General features: G+C 39.7%; 1 protein-coding gene across 1 annotated transcript; it reads left to right on the top strand.

Annotated features, from left to right (window-relative positions):
* Positions 1 to 23: 23 nt before the first annotated feature.
* On the top strand, positions 24 to 27,705 carry UBA6 (ubiquitin like modifier activating enzyme 6). The gene is made up of 34 exons (XM_053940824.1): positions 24 to 111; positions 394 to 522; positions 2,755 to 2,817; positions 3,700 to 3,794; positions 4,625 to 4,653; positions 5,454 to 5,548; positions 6,042 to 6,153; positions 7,216 to 7,296; positions 7,848 to 7,970; positions 9,780 to 9,903; positions 11,148 to 11,251; positions 11,664 to 11,726; positions 12,195 to 12,271; positions 12,921 to 12,987; positions 13,394 to 13,537; positions 14,206 to 14,273; positions 14,540 to 14,618; positions 14,809 to 14,889; positions 15,253 to 15,330; positions 16,616 to 16,797; positions 17,152 to 17,257; positions 17,990 to 18,079; positions 18,188 to 18,268; positions 18,838 to 18,966; positions 19,784 to 19,835; positions 19,942 to 20,005; positions 20,849 to 20,918; positions 21,550 to 21,621; positions 22,319 to 22,436; positions 23,358 to 23,551; positions 24,678 to 24,805; positions 25,599 to 25,686; positions 26,051 to 26,145; positions 27,420 to 27,705. Exons 3-34 carry the CDS (start codon positions 2,777 to 2,779, stop codon positions 27,553 to 27,555), a joined length of 3,066 nt encoding a protein of 1,021 aa, XP_053796799.1. The 5' UTR covers positions 24 to 111; positions 394 to 522; positions 2,755 to 2,776; the 3' UTR covers positions 27,556 to 27,705.

The following is a 27,705-nucleotide window of genomic DNA, read 5'->3' on the forward strand; positions in this document are numbered from 1 at the left end:
GGGGAAGCGCAGCGGCACCGGCGCTGCCGCTTCCCACCCTTTTCCTGCCTCTTCCCCTGCCGCCGCCGGCTGCGCTCGGGCCTGTGATCGCCACGCCAAGGCCGCCGCGGGGTGAGGAGAGCGGGCGGCGGGGCCGGGGCTGGGGCCGCGGAGGCGGGCGGGGCACGGGGTGGCCGGGGCGGGCGGCGGTGCCCAGCGCCGCGGGAGCGGCCCGGGAGCGGCGAGTGGGGGCTGCCGCCGCCAGGCTCTGCTGCGGTCGGGGTGGTTCCGAGGCAGCCCGTGGGCTCTGTCGGGGTTCCCCGCTGCAGATCCGAGGTGTCGGTGTTGCCGTATTAGCTCGGCTGGGCAGGAACTGGGTTTGAGCCTCCTCTCTCTCTCCCGCTGACTGAACAGGGAGCCTGCTTCGACTGGGATCAGCCGCTGGAAGCTCCGGGGTAGGTGGGATGAGTCCAGGCCTCCGTGCCATCCCAGCGTGCTGAACAGCGAGTAGTTAACACTGCTTCAGCCTGCGCTGACTCGGAGGTAAGAACACTGTGAAACCAGCACACGGCTACAGCTCCTGTGCATTTGCTGCTCTTCAGAGCATCTCAGTCCTTCCCGGTAACATGTAGCTTCTTCGTTTGTCCCTGGGTTATGTCATGCATGCAGCTGAGGCTTAAGAAAATTAAGAACATTGCTTAAACAGTTAAATACAAGGCTGATATTAAAACTGATAGTGTTGGCTTTTAAAAGGAAACAGACAAGTGTGTGACTATTGAGCCTCTGGTAAGAACTAGGACATAATGTTAGAATGAATTTTTACATGCATTTCTTTGAAACAGATTCAATACTGGTGGAATAAAAGTGAGAAATAACTTGGATGCAGAAATACATTAACCAAGTTTGTCCTACAGTTGCTTGACCATAATGTAATTAAATCCTCTTTGTGGAAAGAGGAATTTTCCTCTATCTGATGGGTGCACTGGCAGCATCTCAGTGCTGTAGCTATGACTGCAGGAGGAGAATGGGGAATTAAAAAGTATATTGAAAGAGCCACTGTCAAATGAGTCTGTGTGAAACAGGTGGCTGAGTTTCTCTTGCCAGGTGATCACACGTCCTAGTTGTTTACAGAAAACTGTTTGGGAGGGCATAGAGATTGAGATGGCTGTCAGCAACCACAGCAGTAGAAGCTGAGCATTTTTATCCAGGGGTGGATCACCTTCCCCATCTTAGTACCACAGTCCTTTTATTTTGTGTAGTCTCAGAGTGTCAGAGCTGTTTGTGGAGGACAGAACAGCTCTGGTCTAGATGGCTTGCTTTGAAGGGGACCTCCAGTCTTGTGTCTCAGGCAGTGGCTGAAATGAAGGCCCTTATTTAAGCAGGGAGTGAAGCCTGTGACTGTAAGATGCGGTGTGTTGCATTCTGGCTTGAGATCTGGCTCTAGTTAAATGGTCATTGGTTGTCTTCAGCCCTTGCTGTGTCAAGGGCATGGGAGCTGCTCTGAAGTGCCTGGTGGTGTGGACTTGGTGGAGCTGCCTCATGCTGACTGCCTTGAGCGCTCACTGAAATGCAGGAGTTAATATCCACACGGTGGAAGAGCTTTGTGGATGAGATTTGTGGCCTGTATCAAATGTAACTCTGTCCCTTGTTGTGCTATTTCAGCACCTTTTAAAAACCAAAAGGACAAATTTTGGGTCAGAATGTTGCAGTCTCCACATTGTGAAAGACTGCAGGTACCATACTTCAGAGATGTTAAAATGTTTGCCAAAGTCACCTGAACAGTAAATAGGAATTAGATTTTGGGCAGGTTTGAAAGCTGTATTAGAAAGCTGTGCTCTCAAAAAAAATGTCCTTAATATGTCTGGGCCCTTACTTTTCAGTCTCAGGAGAGAGGGTTGTCAGCTATGTGTAGTTTCCAAGGCAGTTTGTAGAAAGCTGAAATAAGATATGTGACCCAGAACATCAGTTCCTATCACTACTACAAAAGTACACACAGGGTCTATTTTGGTCATCCTGTGTTTGGTGGCAGTCACCTGCCAGGTTCAGGAAGCACCAGTTCCCAGTGTGCATAAGTAAGAAACAAGGTGCCCATGGGCAGCTTGTTCCTGATCCTGGTGCTTAGTTATCACCAACTTAACAATGAAAACATCCTTGTTAATGGCCAAAGGCCTTAATAGCATAATTACATTTTAGCAAAATTACATTTTTTCTTACAATTCTATCAAACTGTGTAACTGCATGTTTTAATTAAATGTTGCAGTAATTCAGATCTTTGGGTGTTGGTTTCTTCAGTTAGCTGAAATACTTGTTTCTTAAGGGTTTTCAATTAACTTAGAAATAATGCAGCATAAATGGCTATTTCTAGCCATTCAGTGATCCTCTATCTTCTTTTCAAAAAAACCCACTGATCAGATGGATGCAAGTTGATCAGCTTGGAGCTCTTAATATGGAATGAAGTTACTCTTTCAGTAAATCTAACTGTGGCAAATAAAATAAGTAAGTCTTGCATTTCCTCAGTGGGGAAACTAATGTCTGTCTATTTTGAATGCATTTATTGAAGATTTGCAGGTTTTTGTCTTCTGGCTGCTGTGTGTTTTCCTTATCCATATGCTGTGATGTTCCACAGGCTTCTTAATGTTCAGAGTTATTCCTGTGTAGCATCACTTTTTTATTTTTCAGTTCCTTTAATGAAGAACTGAGTGGGGCAGGGAGGGCATGCCAGCTGTGAAATTGCATTGGACATAACCAGCTCATTTCTTTTTGTAACCCTTCTAGTTTAAACAAATCACATTGAATCATGGCAGCAGACTCTATGGAAATTGATGATGCTTTGTATAGGTAAGATTATCTGATTTTTAAGTGTTGCTCCTGACTTTTCAGGAGCACTTACATTTACATGCAGTAATGTTACAATTTCATGCATTCCTCAGCCTTTGCTGTGCTTCTTGGTCATCATCATCAATATCTCTGTTACCCTCCAGACCTCAGGGTGTTGGATTTGGGGTTTTTTTGTAGATCTAAAAAAACATAAATATTTCTTTTGGTTTAGTTTTGTTTTAATTTGTTACCTGGGAATGTCTTGAGATCTCTTGGCATGGTAATTGTTCAGAAAGTCTCTACTGGGACAAATGGTATCCCTGTAAAAACATGGTGGGATGAAAAGCTTCTTTATATATCAAAAAAAAAATTAAAAATTCTTGTATGCAGAATAAATAAGGCTTCTTTTCAATTCAGTGCAGTACTTCTGGTGTTTTGTCACTACTTTTTGGCAGTAGCCTCATGAAAGTTGTTCTTTTCCTTGATGAAAAAGGTGATGTTTAGAATGGTATAAATTTAATTGTCCAGTTGGATGTTAGGATTCTCCCAGATTTTAGGATCTGACTATAAAAGCTGTGTCACCCTCTGTTTTGAAGATTTCTGATAACAAAGAAATTCTTTTGCATGCTTGTGTCTTCAATAGTTAATTCCAAAAACTTTGTTTATCCTGAAGAAGTTTTGCAGTGATTTAAAATTACAACTTCATTTATCTTCTCTAAAACCTGGCACTGACAAGGTCTGACTAAATGCATTTCACTGTATGCATTGTGAGTGAAAATCTTAGGTTTGATTGAAAAACATTACAATTTTTAAAAAGTTTTTTAATGACTGGGAATTCTTGACTTGCTTTAATATGCTCTTGACTTTGTATCTTGTTTTGATCTGAATTCGTCTTTGCTGTAGTCGCCAGAGGTATGTTCTTGGAGACACAGCAATGCAGAAGATGGCTCAGTCCCACGTGTTCCTGAGTGGTATAGGTGGCCTTGGGGTGGAGATTGGTAAGTTAGGTAACATTTATTTAAAAAGACACAAGTGTGTGTAAACATACTATCCCAGAATACTTGTAAACCTTAAATTTAAATATAAATATAATAAGCATGTCCGAACTGTCTGAGTGAATTTCTGTGTGCATGATGCATATTACTAACATTGCAGATGCAGGAAAGATCCTGGACTTAAGTTCTCATTTTACTAGAACAACATTTCAAATTTTACTTGAAAATGTGCTTCCGTGAGCCAGATTGCTTTACCTAAATCTTGCGTCCTGGGTGAAGGTTTAGGGTAGGTAATCCAAGTTACTCCTTCAGGCATCAGTATCAGTGAATGTGTTATAGGAGTAGCTATAACCAAAATTTTTCCCATTTATGAGATGGGAGGATGTGTTGGAGAACAGAACTATTGTGAAAATGCATAACTGCCGTGATACAAGAGACTCCTTAGCAATTTCCCTTACTCCTCATGAACAAGACTTGTTTCGGCTGGTTTGTGCCTGGGGTTTTACTCCTTCAGTTACCTCTAGTGGTTCTCTGCACCAGATGCCAGAACAGAGTCATGGAGTTTTGCAGTTTGTCATTACTATCTCTGTAATCAAAGTTGTGGGATGGACAGCTGACAAATGACCAGTGTAGAGAGTCTTTTTAACCTTGCGTATGTTATTTTGCTTTCTGGGGTCCTTTAGAATGCTTGAGCCAAATGTACAACAGAAAAAACCCTTAAGCTATAAAGTTCTTAACAATTATTGTCCACCTGAATAACTATGCAATTACAGATTTGCAAGTAACCTGCAATAATCTCTCTCTCTGTTTTTGCTTTGTTCTTGTTTTTTCAGCCAAAAACATCATTCTGGCTGGGGTAAAGGTATGTGAAACTGTTCTGTTGTTGGTTATTCTTGGGTAAGCATGAGAAAAAGGCAAAACACTAATAGCTAATTAATCTAAAATTTCTGAATCTGTTTCTCAGTAGAAGAGTTGCAAAATATTTGAGAACCTAGGGGTGAAAACTTCCAGTAAGCTGGATGTTCTAATGGTATGATCAGAATCTCATGTTAATGTCCACTATGCTCTGAAATAGCTCATAAAGTATTTTAGCTAGCTGCTGATTAGATACTGAATCTTTTTGTACAAAGTGGCTTCTTTTAAATGGAGTGGTCCAAACTTGAAAGCCAAACTATTCAAAATATGTTATCTTATTTTGTCATCCATTAGAATCCTTTTGTGTAGACATTAGAATGGTTGGGTGTTTTAATCCAAGAACTGCTTTTTTGCTGATGGGATTAATTTTATTAGCAAGAAGCCATTTAAAATTCTTCTTTCCAATGGAAAAAAAAAATCCAACTAGTTGTCCATTAATTTTCAGATCACAATTGCCCCTGTATCACAGTCTGGTAAAAATTATCCTTGATATTTAAATGCTGTCTGTTACCACTGCAAACAAGGAGGAAAATGCTGAATGAAGTGCATATTGGAGATATGTCCTGCTCTCTCAAATAGTAAGAGTTTTCTTGGGGAAGAGGTTGGAAGAGCTTGTTCTTATATGTGCTACAACTAAATCTTCTACAGTGTTAGTCCTCCAACATCTTATGGGGCTTAATCCATCCTTTTGGGTGCTGTGACCTTGTATATTTCTTCCAGCAAATACTTTTTGACAAACTTTCTTAGGCTCTTACAGTTCATGACACCAAGCACTGCACAAAATGGGATTTGGGGATCAACTTCTTCATCCATGAAGATGATGTTACCAGTCAAAGGAACAGGTTAGTGAAGTCTTTGGAGTGAGAGAGGACTGAGCCTGACAGTCTCATCAGCATCAAAAATAGCAGTTTGTTGTCCAAGAGCTGGTAGTACATATCAAATACCTGTTAAACCCTTTCTCTGGAGTTGCTAGCTGTGAGTACAGTACCCAGGTAGGTATTAGAGGAAGTCTAGACTTGGGTCTGAGGTTCTGAGTCACAAGTGTCGCTGCTTGTTATGCAAATTAAATAGTGGGGGCCAGCATGCATTTCTTCCTTGGGCTTTCTCAGCCACCTGTACAAGACTAGACAACAGCCATGACAGCAGACAGTCCTGTGGGATATTGGACACTGCAGTTTTCCTCAGACCTGCTAGGAATTGAAATGTGAATAAATGAGTTGTTGGTTGCCAGGAGACATTGTGAGGGTCTCTTGTGGGGCATGTGTAGTATGAAATTCTGTATTGAGAATAGAATTTTGTAGATATGTAAAAAATTGAAAATTGCTTTTCTTTCAGGGCTGAGGCCACACTTCCTCGTATTGCAGAACTCAATCCATATGTCCATGTAGCAGCATCAACTGTGCCACTAGATGAAACCACAGATCTGTCTTTCCTAAAGCACTACCAGGTATGTCACTCTTAAAGCAGTTGTATGTGTATTTTATTCAGAGCATACAACTTGGATTTTTTAAGTAAGTAAATAGAATTAAGAACTCCGAAGTATATTTTGAGATGGTGTAAATAAAACAGTAGGTCTTGTATTTGGACTCGTCAAGTGTTGTGCTTGAAGAAAACAAGACTGAAACAGGGGGTTTGTGTTCCCACCATTTTCTTAGTACACTTACTATAGAATCTGCTATGACAATAAATAGCTAAGTGGGGTCGCTGTACAAATTTTTTTTTTGAAGGTGAAACTGTGACTTTTTGTTGCAGCTAGCACAGATGTTTTACATATATTCTGTGTGCTGTATTCCAGGCAGCAGAAGCTCAGGCTATATATTTAGATCATTCATGTATGTATGTATATAATGAAATGTAAGTGCCTCTGTGGTGGAGTGAGGGTACTTGCAGTTGTTCAGTTAGCTGTCTCCTGCCTGTGTGCATGGCTCAGTCTGAGTGGGGAACCCTTACTGTGTGGCTGACATACAAGCACACCAAGTTTCTGAATGTCCCAGCTACATCAGGCCATGTCTAACTGAATGGGTTACAGTGCACGTGCCTTGGAACCCAGTACTGTCCTAGGCATTAAAGGAATGTGTGTAGAAATTCTGTGTCTGCAATTTTATGACCACAAATACTGGAAGTCTCTGCAGACTTCTTGGTGTGCACTGGTGAGTAATATTTTTGTTTGTTTGCTAGCTTTAATCCTAAAGTTCAAAATCTACATTTTTGCTGAGATGTTAAATATTCTAATTGGGTTTTGAGCTCCACAGCTGCAATTAAAAAAAACCCAAACAAACAAAAACCTTAGAATTAGCTATTCCTGTTCCTACTCATTTTGTTTCCAGAACTTGTGAGGTGGTAACCAATCTGTTTTAATGAGAAAACTTTGTCAAGACTGCTTTCTCTTAAGTGTGGAGGGTAGGAGTCAGGACACCTAAGTAACTTACTCTAGGTACTAAGTTTTCCCATAGCTTGAAGATACTGATTACTTTCGGTGTCTTAAAAGTATTTCTGTTCTTGTTCACAGTGTGTCATATTGACTGAAGTAAGTCTGTTGCTGCAGAAGAAGATTAATGACTTCTGTCATGCTCAGCAGCCACCTATTAAGGTAATAGAAAAAATGCAACACATTAATAATCTGTACAGTGGGCATTCTGGACCTCCAGGGTGTTCTTTCCAAAAATGGAGAAAGCTGGTTATAAGGTATATAATTCAATGCAAATGGCATGTTGATGGAGCAGCAGGAGTTCTGGGAATACACTGCTGCTACTGGTATTCTCTGGATACCAGCACAGGTAACCACAGCTTGGTCCTTAACTAAAAAGCAATCATGTTAAAGAACTAGTTTTCACTGTTAACTCAAAATGGTTCTGAAAGAATGTGTTAAGACTGAAGGACATGCTAAGGCTGAATGTAAGAGAAGTAGAAATGGCAGCATTTCACTGTGTAGTGATGTTGCTCCTGTGTTGTGAATGGGCTCAGAAATGCTCCTGCAGGTTCAAGGTCTGTCGTCGGTGCTGTGCTGTGTGGTGTGGCCTGAGTACACAACAGGTTTCCACTCTAGAATCAAACCTGCTGGCCTTCAACAGGCTCCAGTGTGAGGCATCATTTGGCTTGTGCTGTTCTAGGGTTACTCATGATTTTTACTTTCTCTTGTAGTTCATCAGTGCAGATGTATATGGAGTATGTTCACGTTTGTTTTGTGACTTTGGTGATGAATTTGAAGTGCTGGATACAACAGGAGAGGAACCAAAGGAGATCTTCATTTCAAATATAACACAAGTAAGGGATAATAGTCATTGTGTTGCTTTTACTGTGTTTAAAAGGACTCGTTGTTGGCTCTTTGAGAGTGCCAGAGTGTTTAACTTAAGCAGCCTGCTAAGCAATTTAAAACTGGTGCTATAGGAGAAGCAAAGTTACTTTGGTTACTTTGTTCTTACCCTTGCCTCCTGGTTGTTACTTACTATGTAACACATAATAATTTTTTTGATTGGAGAGATAGCGAGAGGAAGAAATGCGTAGATGTAGAAAGAAGAGGACATAATTTTGGTGTGGTAATAGGGTAAGTCTTCCAAGGAAGCATGAAAATAGGCATGAAAAGAGCCCTTTTTATAAAAAACTGCAGCACTTACAGGCAGGCTACTGGAATAATCAAGGGAATGAAGAGCATATTTTGAAAAGAAATTTCAAGATGTATTTTAACCTACCAAAGCAGAGGCAATGAGAAGAGAATATTATTGCTAGTAGTTGCAGTGCAGAATGTAAGGATGTCCATTTAATCTTGTATTGTTGTTTTATAAAGGGAAATTACTTTAGGTCCTTTTTTTCAGTTCTGGAAGTCCAGACAGTAAGCTCACTCATCCAGCAGCAAGTCTTTTGTCTTATCTCCAGTCTAGATATAATAATAACCAGTCTAGGAGGGGTTGTACAGCAAGTTGTGCTTGATCTGGATTAAAGCTCATAATATGATGGTTTGGGTAGCCTGTTCCTTGGGGCTTTTAAAAGGGAATGGATGACTTGATTGTTCACATTAATTACATAAGGAGTACATAGCTGAGTTTCATGGCTTTTACTGATTACCTGCCAAGTGAAGGAATGAATATATATTGTATATATGCCTTGTGTTTAATAATCTTATACTTGAATTTAGTTGTATCTTCTTCCACCCTGAACTGTAAAACTCATGAGAATTAAAACTCAGTGCCATCAAGTGCCTGTTCTTGTCCCATAGACAGGGTCAAGGTGGCACTGTGTCCCTAAATCAGAGTAGAATTTTCTCCAGTCAACTCCTTTGTCATTGTTCATTGTCCACAGAGAATGTGGTCCACTGTAATTAAGTTCTATGCTGCTTAACTGAAATCTTTCCTATACTGAGGTCTCAGGAAGGGATGATAGGAGACTTTACAGGCCAGGCTTGCTTGCAAATCCACCAGGTTGCAACCTGAGGTGCAGCACAAGGTCTTGAGGAGCTGTGTTCAGACTGCAATGAGGTCTCTGTGTGCGTGGCAGGTTAGCGTCACATCCCATAACAGGATGAGGTGTTGTCTGAGATTCCTGCAAGTGTAAGCTTGTCTGTGACCTGCTGAAGCTGTGCCTCTCCTGTATGCTGTCCAGCTTTTTAAGCTTCCCAACTTTCAAGAATAAGTTTGGATGTCCTTTCTAAGGATGTCAGACAGAAAGGAAGCATGGAGTAATAAGGACCATTTGCAAGACTTTATTTTTTTTAATACCTCTGAAAATGTCTTTGAACATGGGAACTATTTTTAGTTTGGAAAAAGGGGATAAATCTGCTACTATTTTAGATCGTAGCAATGGATTTCACTGCTGGGAACTAACAAATGCAGTTTGCTAACATACTGAGAACTCAAAACAGTGAAAATGAGAAAGTTTTTGTTGTAGAAACACTGTTAAATTGAAAATTGTAGGACTGAAAAAGTTGTCATAGGTAACTCTCTTGCTGTGACAGAAATGAGGTGTTAAAAGTATTAGAGATTGCAGTTTCAGCAGACAAAAAGCTATGTGCCTGCAATACAACGTGACCTCTTTGCACGAGAGACTTTCCTCGTTGCTGACTGCCATTTTTTATTTCAGTCAAATCCTGGTATTGTCACTTGCCTTGAAAATCATCCACACAGGCTTGAAACAGGACAGTTCTTAACCTTTCGGGAAGTTAATGGAATGTCGTGCTTGAATGGATCCACACACCAAATAACAGGTAAACTGCTGTTGACTCATTTGCAAGGTACTTATTTTCTGGCCTGATTTAGCCACTGCAGTGTTAGTTACCATTGTCAGAGGAGTGCTGGGTTGTGCAGGCCTCCAGTAAGCTTGCACAAAAAAATTGCTTTTTGGTGCAAAGGTCTTCCTGGTGTTGTTTTGATGGCATTTAGTAAAGTCTACCTGAACTCATCTTGCTGCTTAAGGAGCCAATGGAATTGCTCAGCTCAAACTGTGGAATCTAGTTGGCAGCCTCTGAGCTGACCGTCATTCGCCTGCTGATGAAACTGGTTTGGTATTTGGAGGGTCCCATAATGCCTGTGCTTCTGTCACGGTTTTGGATGCCACTTGGTGTGTCACTGTTTGCCTTGTAGCTTTTTGGGTTGACAATTTGAGTGTACAGGGATCCATTGAAAACGTTTTAAGAATGCATTTGAAATTATTTTCATGATTTACATCTACCCTGCTTTGTTCTACTTTATGCATATCTCAAGGCATTTTACTTGGTTCCTTTTGGATGCTGGGGAATTTTCTAGTTCCCAGATCTGAATGTCCGTTTGTTTGGAGCAGAAGAGAGCAAGTGGGTGGGGGCTGGTTGGTTGGTTGTTTTTAACTGTTCTGTGGTCTGAGACAAAAAACAGAACCCTTGAAACATGTACTTGAATCTGTTTCCTCTGGGCCCTTACATTTTGCTGGAACTGATGCTGCAGTCAGTTCATTCCTCCTATTCATGGCTTAGCTTTTGGTTTTAGTTTTCCATGAATTAACAATTTTTGTCTTTTTGCCTTGCCTGAATGATGCTTCCCGTGTATGAGGGGGAAGATGTGACAAAATGCTCCAGCTGCCTTTTTTGATTACCTGTTGTTCTCATCACAGGGCTAAAATCCTACTCAGAGCAGTTAATACTGGACACTGCTGTGCATGTTCTAAAGAAAATTAAACGTGATTTCATTTTTGTTAAAGAGCCGTGGTCATCAGAATTCTTGTTAAATCTGCTGCCACTCAAAAAAGCTCATTTCATAACAGATCATATGAAACTAATACTTTGTCCCTCTGCCAGTTTCTGGGTTAATCCTGTTAGAAGGATCAGCTGTGCTTATGCTTCCAAAACAAGGTTGCCCACTGCAAAATTGCAGCACAAAAAAAAAAGGACTGGTAAATCCTCGCTTCATTGTATACAGAACTGAAGCATCCAATGACACTTTGAATTATCTGTCACTGTTTATTCTCTTCTCTTTTCAGTGGTGTCACCTTACTCCTTCAGCATTGGTGATACATCAGAGATGGAGCCTTACCTGCATGGAGGCATAGCTGTGCAAGTGAAGACGCCCAAGATGTGTTACTTTGTAAGTGTGTGCTTGCCAGGGCTGGGTTCTCAGGCGTTAATGCTCTGAGCACTGGAAGCAGAGTTCACCATGTACATGTTTCCTAGAATTATAGAATGTCCTTTGTTTGGAAGGGACCCACAAGGATCATGGATTCCAGCTCCTGGCTCTGCACAGGGCAGCCCCAAACATCACACCCATTTAAAGATGAGTCTTGTCACTAGGATGTGAAACATCTCTCTGACCATTCAGAACTTGCAGTAGCTAATTATTTTTAGCATCTAGTGTGGTATGAATAATGAAAAGAGCAATGGCAGTGCTAGTCAGAAAGGATATTTATTTCTTAATCTCTGTTGGAAGAGTATTTTGTCAGGTAGCAGTGGCTGTTGTGTTCTTAAGTAGTGTGTTATTGTCATGAATTCTGTTTTTCCAGGAACGGCTGGAGAAGCAGATAACAAATCCATTATGCCTTGTTGCAGATTTTAGCAAGCCTGAGGTAATTAGCAAGTGGGGATTTGGGCACAAGTGCTCTAATAGTAAAAATATATGGATTGTAATCTGTAACTTTATGTTTAGCATAATATAATTTCTACTTCTGCCCTTAATGCTGGGCTTTGTTATTGATGTTTGGCAAAATGCAATGCATTATAATACCTAGTTAAAAGAAGATTACCGCACTTTCCAGTTTCAGCTCTAAATTCTTTTGGGGACTCTTCAGTTGGACTTAGTTGAAGAGGGTGCTGAATGTGTGTAAAGGGCATTGCATTACTGAGCAACACTTTTTAAAAAACATTAATAAAATGTATTTCAAATTCACTTTTTAATGCTATTTTAAAACTTTTTTTGAGTGTTGTACTTAAGAGACAAGAAATGAAATGGTAACGGAAGAGTTCAGATAGTTGTTTCTGTTTACTTAATTTCTTTCTAGTTTGTAACTGATCAACAGCTGTTTTTGTCTTAACAGGCACCTTTGCAGATCCATGTTGCCATGCTTGCCTTGAACCACTTCCAGGAGAACTTTGGTCGTGGACCGAACATTGGGTAAAGCAGCAGTGTGTTTGCCAAGCCTTAAATCAGACACATCTCTCCTTTTTGTCTAGTTCCTGGGTGGCTGTGCAGCATGGTACCTTCCCTGTCTGGTACCTGATAGACCACATAGAAATGGAAGGATGAAAAATGTTATCTGATGTGTGTCTGGGTGTGTAACAAGGCTTTCCCAATATAGCAATGACACTTTCTGGGCCCAGGTAGAGAAGAGATAGTTCTGGAGAAAGGCCTTCTCTGTTCTAGTGTTTTCACATTGTGGGACTGATATTGAAAAGTTGTTTCAGTTATCCTGAATTATCTTTTAGTTCATGGATTTAAAAAATCTGAATGATTTGGGTTTAATTTTCAGTGTTTTTTATTCGGCTGTAGATCTTGATGTATGTAATTTTGAGTTAAATGAGACAAAATGACTTAAAAAAGTATAAATCTTAAGACTGTACTTGCACATGGACTTTTCCACTGATACGCCTGTTTTTGAGCTAACCCTACCATTTAGAAGTATATCTTGAATGCTCACTGTTAAGGATAATGTGAGATTCCAAACTTCGTACTGTATCCATTGTTTTTTTCCTCCATTGATTGTGTTTCTAGAAGAACTCTGGAATGTTTAAGTCATCATTATTGTTTCTACCCTGGTGTCTAGATGCCTTCAAGATGCTGAGGAAATGCTGAGAATAGCCATGTCTATAAGTGAAACACTGGAAAACAAAGTGCGTAAGGAATCATTGTCATTATGACTCACTTTTTAATGTGCTTATTTACTTGCCTAAAAGTCATGCTTTATTTGTTGGTCCCTGTTCTGGCCTTTGAGTCCATCTTTGGATAGATCAGCTGGCTGTCTGAAGGCCATGTGAGGAAACAGAATGGGATTTCAGCATGGGTTCAACTGAATGTTGACCTGACATGAAAGCTGATCCTGTGGTGATGTGAATCCAGTTTTTAGACAAATGCACGTGACAAATACAGGGTATATGGTGGATCTGTCTTGGCTGGAAACTTTTTTGCTAGTCTGACTGAAATGATCTGTCTTTTAGTGAAGAAGAATGGTCTGTGAAACTGTCAAACGTTGACTTTTTCACTGAGGGAGTAAACCTGTTCCTGTGTCTTACTTTTCAGCCTCAGGTGAAGGGAGATGTGGTGAAATGGCTGTCTAGAACTGCTCAGGGATTTCTACCTCCTTTGGCCGCAGCAGTAGGTGGTGTTGCTAGCCAGGAAGTCCTGAAAGCAGTAACAGGGAAATTTTCTCCCTTGCAGCAGTGGGTAAGGCTGTCTTGGTTTTTGGGCGGTTATTTTGACATCCTATGAATGGATAGTTGTGTGTAAATGGTGTATGATCAGAGTAACCTGAACAACTTCTACTGCATGGAACTAAAAAAAAAAAATACTTGAGGCTATATTTAGAAAAATTACTGGTTTTATGTGTACAATAAAATTACAGCCAGTTTTAGTAAAAATTTTTCTATTTGGGGTTCAGATAGCACATTGTTTTTCCACACTAGCAAAAACAGCATTGGTTTGTCACTGCATGAATGCAAAGGTGTGATACAGTGCCGATACGAGCTTATGCTACTGTACATAAGAGCAGGGCTTTCAGACTCTCAGAATAAATGTCAGAGTACAGTTGGATTAAAAAATGTCAGAATCTTCAGAGTTACCTATGCAGGGGCAACATGCCTGTCAGAAGTCAAAAACTTGCACCTCACCTGTTTGAGTGAATGTTTTTTCTCCTGTGTGTCCAAGTGCTTTTTCCTGTCCACTAAAATTGTGAAGTGAACTGTAGGGTACCAGATGCTGTGTAGTTTTCCAGTGACAGTAAAAACTTAGTGCTTCTAAATTTCTAGGCTCTGTTGTTCATACAAAGTAGTTAGTTCTTAAATTAAAGTAATCTGTTCACACGTTTTTACTGGATTTTTTTCCTTTTTTTTCAGCTATATATAGATGTTTTAGACATTGTAACGCCTCTAGAGAAGGTGGGCTCTGAGGAGTTTCTCCCACGGTAAATATAACTACAAACTACTGGCTTATGTATTGCTCACATCTGAGTCTCAGGCAGGCACAGATGTCTTCTAAAGTTAATTCGGTGGTGTTTGCTGGAGGGACAGGTTTGGGGTTAAGAATGTGTGTCCTATTTCAGCATGAATAGGCGTTATAGACTCTGTCTGACTTTCTTAGTTTGTGTCAAAGTGTATTTTGGGATCAATGGCACTACCATGATAAATAGCAGTTTGAAGTCTCCTGTTTTTGTCTCCTGTGCCTGCATAGGGGAGATAGATACGATGCCTTGAGGGCTTGTATCGGAGACTCTCTGTGCCAGAAGCTCCATGATTTGAATGTTTTCTTGGTGAGTATGACTGACACTGTTACACTATTTGCAAGTGCTTTGTTGGTACAGCTAATGCCCACTGTCCTCAAAATACATGAGGGCAGCTCTGTGATGTGCCACTGCAGAATGAATGGTCCAGAATTGCAGTGGGACTTGTCTTTGTGGTTTCCACTTACGTTTCTGATTCTACAAATGTAATGTTCTTTAGGTTGGCTGTGGAGCCATAGGCTGTGAAATGCTGAAAAACTTTGCACTTCTTGGTGTTGGTACTGGGCAAGACAAAGGATTGGTAAGTCACTTGTTAACCTTACTTCTGATTAGAAGTAGTGTGACAGGGAAGAATTAAATAATTAGACTACTAAAATTGTTAAAAGCCTAAGTCTTATTTCAGGTTGATCTCTGTGCAGAGGATACAGTGGCCTTGGCATAGAAGGATGTGCAATTAGAAGCAGAAAACACTTGGTGCAGTCTTGCTGTATTTTGATTTTAAAACAAAATTTAGTCAGTCAGTATAAGCAGAGCTTTGGCCAGAGTTGATGTCAATAGCAGTGTTTTGTTTTGACAAGTGTTTATAGAAGTTTCATCAAGATCATAGCTCAGTGTTACACTTAAGTTGTAACTTCAGCTGTTGCTTTTGCCCCTTCTGACTTAGGTTACAATTACAGATCCAGATTTGATAGAGAAATCCAACTTGAACAGGCAGTTTCTTTTTCGACCTCATCACATACAGGTAGGCTTTCTTATTCAGTACATTAATTCAGTACATTTTCTGGACTATTGTGTTGCCCTGTCCTGTGTCCCTACAGAGAGCTGAACTTGTGAGTGTCTGTACTTCTGTCCAGAAAAGACTTAGAGGCCGTAATGAAATCTAGGGGTTTTTTTTAAACAGTGCCTAGAACTCCAATGGCATCCAAGTATGGATGTATCACCAAGTACTACTCATCACTAGTATCGTTTAAGTAAAATTGGTTGTCTACTCTTAATTTGTACTGGTGTTTTTGATTAATGAAATCTTTTGAATTTGACAGTTGAATGAGTACTGAATTTCGTAAGAACATGCCATGGGTTGCTATGTCAGAAATGCTCTACTATGCCATTGAAATTTGGGGAAAATAAAACAACAAAAAACAGACAGTGCTGGCAGAAGTCTTCTTGCTAGAGCTCAGTAGTGCTGCTGCTGCTGGAACTTGACCAAACTTGGTGTCTTCTGACTTAATTCAGTTTTCACTGAGCTGGTAAATAGTTTTGAAAAAGCCCAACATGTACATTCAGTAAATGGGTAACACAGAAGCTGTTAATTCCTTAGAAGCAGAGAGAACATCCCCGTACTTGCAAACACAGCACAAAATAATGATCATGTGGCTTAGATCATGACAGCAATGCGGAAAAAGGTTTCCCCTGTCCAAAACCCAACAGTTGAATTTTCTGCCTCCTGTTTATGTGTAGTAAATCTGGGAACAGATTGCACTTTGGATGGATGGAAAGTGAGCCCTGCAAGCTTTTAGAAGCCACAGGCTTGAGTGCCGATCCCTAGATAATTGTGGTATGGCTAAAGTGTTGGGTAGGTCAAGAACTCTATTTCAGTTTAGCTTCTGAAATTGGTTTTGTGTGGAATGCCTTGCAGTAATGTGATTATTCACAGGTCCTTGATGTCTGTGCTGCATAGACACAGTCAGAGTTACTAATGTGTTTATCCTCAGACAGTCATGAGCTGCTCCTTCTTTTGAAGAAATTATGAGTGGCAGCATCTGGCATCAGTTTCAGTTACTTGATAAACCATTTAAGCACTTCAACCGTGTGGTCTCTGAAGCACTAAATAAAACAAAAAATAAAACTAGATTAATAAGATATTTATCAGTGAGGGAGGTATATGATTAAAAAATGTTGTTTATTGTATGTTTTGCATACTAACATTTGTTAGTGAATTTTGTCTGATCAGTAAATGAAGTTGCTATTTCTGTGTCTCTGGTGTTCTTTATCTGCATATTGCTGATATCTGTTTTTTACGCTTTCAGAAACCTAAGAGCTACACTGCAGCAGAAGCAACTCTGAACATCAATCCTTACATAAAGATTGATTCAGATATTAATAAAGTTTGTCCAGCCACTGAGAACACTTACAGTGATGAATTCTACACCAAGCAAGATGTGATTGTGACTGCTTTGGACAATGTTGAAGCCAGGAGATACATTGATAGGTAGGAGGTGGAAGGGAAACAAGAACAACTGTTAACTTCTGATGAGGGTGAGAATACTTTGTCAGTTTTAAGGCTGAATTATTAAAGCATAAAAATATGCATTTACATTTAAAAGTAGAGATATTGACACAAATAATTTCTAATGCTCATAATCCACACATGCTGAGGTGTATGGTATCCTGATCTAACCTGAATAGTTCTTATTTAGTCTCTTTTTTTTTCCTGAGTTTGGTGTAAGCTTTCCACTCTTCGGAAAGTGCCTAATGACAACTCTGGTTGCACTCCAGTAATGGTTGCAAGGCAAGAATGTAGAGATTGTTCTGTACTCTGATAGTCTGTGTCTTTCCATGTCAGTCGTTGTGTAGCAAACCTGCGTCCTCTTATAGACTCTGGAACTATGGGAACAAAAGGACACACAGAAGTTATTGTGCCCCATCTGACAGAGTCCTACAATAGTCATGTAAGTCTTTCAAGACCATTGCTCACCTTCTCTAGCTTGTGCCATGATGCCCTCTGATTCTTTGATCATTTTTATGTGTCATTCTAAAATAAGTGGCCTATTTGAGCTGCTGAAGAACAGTACCATTAGGAAATAATTGCTTCCTTTGTTTCTGAAGAAAACTCACAGGAAATAAAATTTGAGCAGTTCTTTACAAGTATACATAACAGTTCTATTTGAATGGGAAAGGGGAAAATGAACCTTCAGGCTCTATTGCTGATAGACACTACCTGCAGTATCCCTCTGTTTTAAGTTCTTGTGGAGAAATTCACTGGTTGAAAACACCATGAAACAGTGCCATGTGGACACAGAGACAGGATTTTGAGCATCCTAGTTGTCTTGTTAGGGTCCGTAAAGTAAGTTTTTCTGGCCTTGAGTGACAGAGCATGTTTCATGTTGAAAGTGTACATAAAATGTCAGCTGCACATCTTGGAAAACCTGTCTGGCAATTTCACCTGTTGTTTATGTTTCAAAGTTCAGTTTTGCTTTCCAGTGTTGAGTTTAGACTATTCTTCATAAAGAAGAATTGACAATACTAGCTAGTGTTCATAAAACAGATTTCTAAGCATAAAAAGCCACTTTGTATTTTATAATAGCAGAGGTTTTAACTTATGTAGTGTACAAGTTCTTGGTGCTATTATTAGCAATTAACCTGGATAAGCCTGCATTGACTGCGACCCTCTTTAATTACAGCGGGATCCACCAGAGGAAGAAATACCTTTTTGCACCTTGAAGTCTTTTCCAGCTGCTATTGAGCATACGATACAGTGGGCGAGAGATAAGGTAATGGATTCACCTTTCTGGAATTCAGCACAACTCATGTGTGTGTGGAAAGATGGGCATCTGATATTCGTCTTGCATAATGACATATTTGTTCTTTCTATTTTACAGTTTGAAAGTTCATTTTCTCACAAGCCTTCATTGTTTAACAAGTTCTGGCAAACCTATCCGTCAGCAGAAGAAGTTTTACAGGTAAGGGAATGTTGCCAGGGTAAAATAGAGCGTTTAAACTATTGCTTTATGGATTTTGTTTATATTTAAGGCCAGTGAGATTAGGGTTAGTTTCTTACTTCTTTCAGAAAACCTGAAGACTTATTTGGCCAAGTCATTAGTTGATCATATGAACAGTATTTCTGGTGTGCCACATAATTAAAAGTTTCTCCAGCTCATGGGCTCTGTACATGATGTAGAAGTACAAGAAAGACTGAGACACTGCTAGTGTGTGATTTGTGTGTGTCACACTGATGTGTAACTAGCTGGGAAAAATGAAAGTAAGACTGAGTTTGAAGTGAGTTCAAGTAGTAATAAATTAGATTGAAATTGTTTACTGTCTTTTTCTTGTGAGTCTGTAATGGCCTGTGGTCCAAAGGGCTGGTGGAAGTAAATGGGGAAAAAAACCCAGCGGAGAAGAGCACATAAAGGGTAATATTTCATGAAGTGAACCTGTTTCCGCTTGCCCATGGATTACTAAAAACATATTAACTGTTTGACTGCATTAGAAGGAATCTTGTCTTTTAACATTTTCATGTTTCTTTATCTAGAGAATAAAATCAGGAGAGAGCTTGGAAGGCTGTTTTCATGTTATTAAAACTCTCAGTAGAAGACCCCGAAGTTGGACTCAATGTGTAGAACTAGCAAGAGTAAAATTTGAAAAGTATTTTAGCCATAAGGTAGGTAAGACCTATAAATGAGGTAGCAGTAGACTGATGAGGATTTTAGAAAACCTGGTGGCCCTAATAATGAGGTGTCCAAGTCTTTGCACTCACTTCCATGTCTTCATAAATAACAAACTATATTTGAAACCTAAAAATGCTGCATCCCTTTCTACAGTAGCACTTCTAGGTCTGGTTTATTAATTCACTCTTAGTACTCTATTCAGTAGTCTCCATGCAGTTTTCTTGGCATTTTTCCATTTTTTTTCCAAAGTATCAGGATTATTAGATATTTTTTATTAGGCAGTGGGTTTTAGTTTCCCACACTGAACTCATCTTTGTAACCCTGATTTTCTCAAGGATTTTTCTGAAATAAGAGCCAGTCATTCTGACAGTCCGGTCCACATTTTTGCTTAAAGTATGTGTGTAATTTTGTAAGAAAGATGGGATTGGGATGTTGTGAATTAATAAACATTCCCGTGCATGCAGAATCCCTGGTGGTAGTTGTCACATTGAGAAAATATTGCATTCCAAGTTGTGAATCCATATGCAAGAATCCTAAAGTGACAATAAGATGGGGGAGAATGCTTTGCTTCTTGGATTAAATGCCTTGCTTGAGCTTTGTATAGATGTGTTGACATTGTCATCTCTGTTCTGTGAATGAAATGGGAAAGTGCTCTGTCTAGTAGTACTTGTCTTTAAGCTGTCCATCTTGACAAAGGTGTTTGATGATTTTCTGAACTCTTTAAATTGCTTCAGCTAGTCAGGCTTGATTTAGCGCAGTCATGTCAATCTATGTGACAAATTACTAAAGTCTCTCTGGCTTTTCCTCTAGGCTCTTCAGCTCCTTCATTCATTTCCCCTTGATACACGATTAAAAGATGGAAGTAAGTACAAATGCCTCTTTATGCCTGTTGAAAATTCATGGCATATGTCATGTTGTTGCTGCTGTTGGTTCCTTAGGATTTCATCTGAAGTCTGTTTTCCCACCAGGTTTGTTTTGGCAATCACCAAAGAGGCCTCCTTTCCCTGTGAAGTTTGAATTTAATGATCCTTTGTAAGTATGATACTGTCCCAGATGCATTGTATAACATCCTATAAAACCCACCTTACAGTAGGAAGTGCAAGGCAGTGGCTTTATAGCCCTGGAAGTTGGACTGGAATCAATAGCTGTTAGTGCACAGTCTTATCCTGTGGCAAATTTGGTGAGCTGCCAAATACTTTCACTGCAGATAATTTAACTTTCACTGATACGGGATTGGAGGGTGCTGTTCTGACAACATCTAATGTGAAATGGCTTAGAACAACCCATTTCACGTCTTATATGGCTGCAAAATTACTGAGTTTTTGCTGTCACACTTCCCTGCCCCCACTGTCCACATCATAAAATGCAGGCTGTGCCAAATGACCTAGTGAAGGGACTACTTTTCTTGTTCATTACAATTTGGGTCTGATCTAGATGGCTTGGGTTTACAGATAATTTTAAAAATGGATGTGGTTGATGGATTAAAAAGCTTTTATCTGCTGTATGTCTACAATTGCTTTGAGAAACTGGATCACCGTTTTTAGTTTGACTGAAAACTGACATCATGCTAAATATCAAAGTAATTCTGAGATTAAGCTTTTTATCATATTGATGTCATATGAACATTTGTAATTGTTTGCTTGTCTGCAAAAGTTAAGGAGTCATGGTTTTTATTAAATAACTCTCCACTCATCAAAATTTGCTTAATTTTGGGGACAACCTCTGAGTCAAAATGTGCTATTTTGTACTGTGTACACTGAAGGATGAAAATTCTGTTTCTCAGTATGTTTGCTTAAGATCTTGAACATGATTGTAAATGTTTGGGCAACTGAAGTAGAAAAAACAAGCAACCAAAAATAATTATTTTTTCTTCAGGCACTATGGTTTCATTGTGAGCACAGCGAAGCTCTTTGCAACAGTGTACTGTGTTCCTTTCACAGAAAAGGTAATCCAGATGGGTAACAGTGTTCCCTTAACTTGGTGTTCAGTTTTGCCCTTTGTCCAGCTGCCAGTTCTTTTCAAGAGCTGATTAAAGTCATTCTAACAGTAATCTATCCTTCAGCACTGTATCTTTGGCAGCTGCTTACACTTATTTTCTTTATTTAAATCCTGAACCTGGAGAAGAAATGAGTTGTGTATTGGATATTTTCTGTAATCACTGAACTTGGGAATTATTATTTTGATGCAATATAACTACTGAACTGAAAGAAAATCTCTTTAAGGCTTTTTAAAAAATTAAGTGTCTTAGGTATGCTATGGAGATTTTATTTTTTACTGCTTACTGCCTCTGCATTGCTTTTTTTTTTCTTATTTTTATTTGGACCTTCCTATAAGTCAGGTTTGCACTTCTATTCAGTTTTCAAATGCTAGGTACTTCACACTGCTCTGGTTTGCTGTGGCAAATGAATTGTCACTTGGTGCTTTAATGATGATGTTTTGCTGAAACATTGCTGAATATCTGTGAGACTTTTCATGGGTCTAGTATTCTTTGAAATCCTATTGTATTTACAGTCTTTTTGTGGAGGCCTTTTTGAGTTGATGTGAATTTAAATTGTTTTTCTTCAAAACCATAATAGGACTTGTCAGAGGAAACCATTTTGGGGATTATTTCATCTGTGAAGGTACCAGAGTTTAGACCTTCAAACAAAGTAAGTATGATATTTAATTTAAAGAAAAAAAAAGTATTCCACAAGCAGTGTCCCACATCTCCAACTACTGCAATGATTCTAATGAGAAATAAACACAAATTATAATGTGTTTTGGGGCAATAAGTGTGTTAAGGTTAGAGGGAGCCCCTGAAGAACACCTGGTTCAATCCTCGTGCTTAAACAGGGGCAGCTACAGCAAGTCATCAAGGACTGTGTCCCACTGGGTTATGAATATCTCTGAGAATAGAGACTCCAGAGCCTCTCTCTGTGCCAGTGTTCAACCATCTTCACAATTTTTATGGGATGCTTTTGTTTGTTTCTTTTTCTTTGAAGTATGTTTGTATGTTTATTAGGGAGTTTATGTGCTTCAGTTTGTGCCCCTGTGCTGTCACTGGGCACACTGTGCTCTCTGTACTTCTCTCCCATGAAATACTTGTACGCATTGATAAGATCCCGCTGACCCTTGTCTTCTCCACTCTGAACCATCACAGCTCTCTCAGCTTCTCCTCTCCTATGAGAGATGCTCCTGTCCTTTAATGTTCTTAGAAGTTCTTGGCTGGACTTGATCCAGTAAATCCATGTCTCTCTTGAGCTGGGGAGGAAAGCCTGCAAGGAGGACAGGAAATTCAATTCACTTGACACCTGCATTGTATGAAGTTTGTGTATTTTATTACTCAAGCACTGCACACACTTGCAGGTTGTACAAACAGATGAAACTGCAAGAAAACCAGATCATATTCCTGTCAGCAGTGAGGATGAAAGAAATGCTATTTTCCAGCTGGAGAAGTCTATATTATCCAATGAAGCTCTGGAAAGTGAGTAGTGCAAACCAGCATCATAGTTTAGTAATATCCTGTATTTGCCACTAGTGACATTCAGGTCTTTGGATGAAGCAATTCTGGAATTCTACAAGAAGTAGAGCTGATGCCTAAAGCTTTCTGAAGTGCCATGCAGATACCTGTCCTGTTGCTTGACATTACCCTATGGTTCTGTGTTTCTGAGATTTGTGGAAGTTTTAGGGCTTTCTGTTACACTTGCTTGTAATTACAACACTGATGACAGCGAGCAGGCAGCAGCGGGGAATTGAACTCTTAAGGAGGGGAAGGGTGCTGGCTGGATCCCAGATGGACTGCAAGTGATTCAGGCATGAGAAGGCTGCAGTCACTACTTAGAGCTCTCAATCTGAAATGATCCTAAATTGTAAAGACTGTTAAGAGTCTTCCTCAGCATCTTCTGGATTTAAACTGAGGATCCCATTTTGTACCTGGCCACATGAAGAGGTCACTAGGCAACATGCAAGCTTTTTTAGGCCATGAATCCAGGAGAAAGATTAGCTTGTCACTAACTCATCCCATGGAGTATCAACCCAAAACTGATTCCAATGCTACTGGGTCCATATTTTGAAATTTTTGCAGATAAAATAAGCTTTAAAAGGGAATTCTCTTAGGATGGAGCTTTAGTGAGGTGGGATGTATGAGAAACATCGATAGGAATGTTCAAAATCGATTCTTGGTGGTGCAAGGAAAGTAAAATTTCAGAGGTCTGTTGATGCTTATTTCATTATTTCAGCAAGTGGTATTGAGAGGGGCATTTCCTAGCATAGAAAAAAAAGTAAGGCACCAAGTTCCAGGATGTGAAATGTTTAATTTGTTAAGGTTCCTTTAAACTGTATTTTGGACATCTTCAATTTGCTAATAATAATTTTTGCTCTTTTATATTTTCTTTTTTATGAGCAGCTGACTTGCGAATGAAGCCCATCTCCTTTGAGAAAGATGATGATAGTAATGGGCACATAGATTTTGTAACAGCAGCGTCAAACCTGCGAGCCAAGATGTACAACATCGAACCAGCAGATCGGTTCAAAACAAAGCGCATTGCTGGAAAGATTATTCCTGCCATTGCAACAGCTACTGCGGCAGTATCAGGGCTGGTGAGATTGATTTTTAAAATGCATATTTCTTTCTCTTACTGTTTCTTGCCTTAAACTGCTGTTGTCTGGGTATTGATTACTGCTACCCTGACAGACGCTCATTTAAAGAAATGGATTTATTTCTTATGTACCAATAGCAAAGGTCATGCTTGATTCTAGATGTGGTTGTTGAGGAATGCATGTAGTGCAGGTAGCTCAGTGTGGAGCTGCAGTGCCGCTGAAGATTGAGCTCTGTGTGGGAGCCTTGGGCAAGAGGTCATGAACTGATGCTTACCCTTTGCACAGCAAAGGGCAGGGGACCTGTGGCCCAGCCTGGTGACCAGACACTCAGGGACACAGCAGGAGCCAAGGACTGAGCTGGAAGACCCTGAACTGTCGAGCACAGAGACTGTAAGGGTTCAAAAGCCCAGGTAGTCCTTTGTTCAGAACCCCTTCTCCAAGGCACCAGCTTGAGTTGTTAGCCTGTTGCTACACCATGATAAAATTACTTAAAGAAACAAGAAGTCTGAGACTCTGCTAAGGAAAACCCAGGGTCCAGCCAGCAAGGAAACCTTGTCTGGCTGTGAGAGTGGGATGAGTAGTGAGGCAGTGATTGGGAAGCTGCCCACTGTGAAGGGCATTTAGTCCCAGCAGTGAAAGTCTTCAGTGGTGTGAGTGTGGCTGCTGGAGTGGTTCCTGAAAAGGGGAATTACCTTAACATGGTGAGCCTTTGGTGCTTTTATTTTTGATTTGCAGCACAGAAAGATGGGTTGGAATTCCGCATTTTGGTTTGTTTTTGGCCATTAGTACTAACCTCCATCAGAATGCTGCTGCCAAGAGTGGAAAGGATCTGTTCTGTAGTAGTTCATGTTCATGCATCTCAGCAGAACCTCATGCTTTGTGGAGATTGCATGAACCAAACAGTTTTGGAAGAGTACTACATTAAGAACAGTTTTGAATGTTTTAAGTATTTCCCTTGGCTGCAACAGAATTTATGTGGCATAGTGGGTTGCATTTCCATGTTATTTACTCTGCTGATTGGATAAAGGCTGATCTCATTAACAATTTCCTTGGTAGTTGCTGGTCTCTTAACTACATTAGAGTTGATAACACTAAAACCTAAAAAATAAATTCTAATTTACTGCAGGTTGCACTGGAACTCATTAAAGTTGTGGGTGGCTACCCAGCTGATGCATACAAGAACTGTTTTCTGAACCTAGCCATTCCCATAATGGTCTTTACGGAAACTGCTGAAGTAAGAAGAACAGAAATCAGGTAGGAAGGACAATGGCAGAAGGGGAAGGACAATATTTGGAAACCTAATGCTTAGAACTTAGAGCTTAGAACTTGCTGAACCATTCCAACAAGTGTGAAGTTTGAATAGTTACTAAATCCAGATATCCACATTAGGCCTTATGTGCTCACATAGCAGAGCTATGATGGAACCACAGCTCGTAGCCATACTTCAGTTAAACATTCTAGCTATTCAAGGGTATTTTTGGGTTGTTTAAACTTGGAAGATGATGAATTGCTTCATGCTTGCTATCAAACTCTGCTATCCACTTACTGTGTACTGCTAGAGGTGTAAGTGATCCTTGTAATACTTCCAAGGGTGTCCCATAATGCATTGCCCAAGAATTTCCTGTTTGGGAAATGCAGTCCATATTAATCTGTCCTAATTTTAAAAAATAGTGGGTTTAAAGGCTTAGTTTGGTTTTCAGTGGAAGCTGTTAATTGTGAGACTTTAAAAATCTAGAGAAGGTAGATGTGTGGCATTGTTCTTAGGAAACATCCTAGACGCCCTTTTGCATCTTGTTCAACTACTATTTTTAGTAAGTCTGAAAACTCAGTAACTTCGTTGTCAGGTACCACATCTACTTAGAGGTCTTACTGTGTGTTGTGCTTAGAAAAGTCAGAGGGCTGGAGAAATGGCAGCAGGGAAGGAAGAGGCTTTTGCTCAAGATTAAACAGCACATCAACAAGAAGACATGACAGTTCTCCAATACACTTTTAAAAGGAATGACTGAGTTCACATTCTAAAGTAACAACCTTTCACTTTTTAAAACAGAAATGGGCTATCATTTACCATCTGGGACAGGTGGACAATTTATGGGAAAGAGGATTTTACTCTGTTGGACTTCATAAATGCTGTCAGAGTAAGTTATCTACTGTCCTGGGTTAATACAAGACAAGAGGAAAGGAGTTTCTTGTTTTGGGTTGTTGAATTGTGTTTTGTTTTCTTTTTTATTTCCAACAAGTTACTGCTCAAACCAGAATAATTTTAGCAGTAACTAATGCCAATGGGAATGTCTTTAAGTAAAGGCATCCAAGCCTGTTTTCAAATTCCTTGTTAATTCAGTTGGCTCAAATGTATCTTAAAACTTTCTATCAGCATCCATGCATTAGCAGGTTTACTGGTTTGGATCCTATGGATTTGAATAATTAGCTGTAGTATTTGCAGCAGTAGTATCTGCTGATTTGGGCAGCTCTTCTTAACAAGTTTTAATTTGTGAATTCCAGGAGAAATATGGAATTGAACCAACTATGGTTGTACAAGGAGTCAAAATGCTCTATGTTCCTGTGATGCCAGGCCATATTAAAAGATTAAAGTTGACGTAAGTATATCTGGAAAATGGATTTAGGGATGCAAGTGCACATACAAATTATGTTCGTTGCTTGTATCAAAAGGACGTGTGTCTGACAGCAGTATTTTCTCTAAAAGTGGTTTCTAGCCATTAATACTTTGAAAAGAAAAAATAAATTGGAAAGGAAAAAAAAGATAATTTATTACTTTTTGAAAAAAAAAAAAAGAAAAGAAAAAAGAGAAAGTGAATTAACTTCTGTGATGAGGAAAGGAGACTTGCAAAATGCTGCTTTAGCTGTTGAATACCAGAATGAGAAAGCTAAAGAAGTCTGACAGTAATTTTTTGGCGGGAAAGAATGTACCATGGTTCAAGCAGAACAAGACTACAAGGACCTTTTGAAACTGGCTTAAAACTAATGCTGATATTTAGCAATTTAGCTCTGAAGGAATAATGTATTGCTTGCAGTTTAAGATTTCTGGAAGTCTGTTCAATTATAGTAATTGCTTGAGATTCTACATCACTTTAGCCCTTTTAAGAATGATGACATTCACAAAGGCTTTGCTATGCTGCTTACAGCAAGAAAATTGAGGTATTTCACCCTGACAGTTTGGCAGGATGTGAAGGCATTAGGTTTTGACTGAAGACCTTTGCAAAATAACTGCCAGATCTCACCCAGGTTTAGTTCTGCCTTACACCTGTGGATAGAACTGCTTTAGATCAAAATCTGTTCCTTACAGCTCCTGTGAATTGTGTGGTAGTGCTCACAGGCTTTGCTGAAGCAAGTGAATGCACTGATCAGTACTGTTTTGAAGGCCTGCCAGTAGGTATCAGGCAGAGAAGTATGAGCAAGCTACTTCAAACTCCTGGGGAGAGAACAGCTGCTAAGCTGTAGAGTTGCTAAGATGAGATTTTACAGCCTATCTCCAAAAATGTTGCTTGTATGTTTTCTCTTACAGCTGTGTAAATAATTTTGAATGAGTGGGGTATGTAATAAATGGTATGTAATAATGGTAAATAAAAAGCCATGGTATGAAGCTACCTTATTGTGAATATCAGGATTTTTACTACTCTGACACTTTAATGGGCTGTGTCTGTCAGGAAAATGGAATACTATTTGCTGAAGCTCAGGTGGAGGAACAACTTTTGTGTGCAATTTAGAGGTGGTTTATTCTCTATTTTAATTTGGTCTGTAGTATGCTGGGCCAGTACATATTGCTGGCAGTGAAATTCCTCCGAGTCTGACCCTGAATTCTCACTGCCAATCCTCTTGGTGCATTTATGAACTGCTCTTCATTTCTTTGTAGGATGCAAAAGCTTGTGAAACCATCAGCTGATAAGAAGTATGTGGATTTGACAGTATCATTTGCTCCAGAGACTGATGGAGAGGAAGACTTGCCTGGGCCACCAGTGAGATACTACTTTGTTCAGGAAGACAATTGATGGTAGAGACACAAAAGTCACTCATGGACCATTTGTTCTGAAAGGAGTGTGCTAATTTTCAGCTATTAAAGATGGTACTATATATTTCTTTCTGGTGAAGCCTTAATTAAATGGTGAAAATCAGTGGCTTTGCACTGAAGACAAACTGGA

This window comes from Vidua chalybeata, chromosome 4 (assembly GCF_026979565.1).
Source record: "Vidua chalybeata isolate OUT-0048 chromosome 4, bVidCha1 merged haplotype, whole genome shotgun sequence".
Classification (NCBI taxonomy): domain Eukaryota; kingdom Metazoa; phylum Chordata; class Aves; order Passeriformes; family Viduidae; genus Vidua; species Vidua chalybeata.

Bases quoted from the DNA above. Each gene is read 5' to 3' on its own strand.
- UBA6 (XM_053940824.1), top strand. From the start codon at position 2,777: ATGGCAGCAGACTCTATGGAAATTGATGATGCTTTGTATAG. The intron at 17,258-17,989 runs GTAAGTCTTTCA...CTTTAATTACAG, and splicing joins CAGAGTCCTACAATAGTCAT to CGGGATCCACCAGAGGAAGA. The intron at 25,687-26,050 runs GTAAGTTATCTA...TGTGAATTCCAG, and splicing joins ACTTCATAAATGCTGTCAGA to GAGAAATATGGAATTGAACC.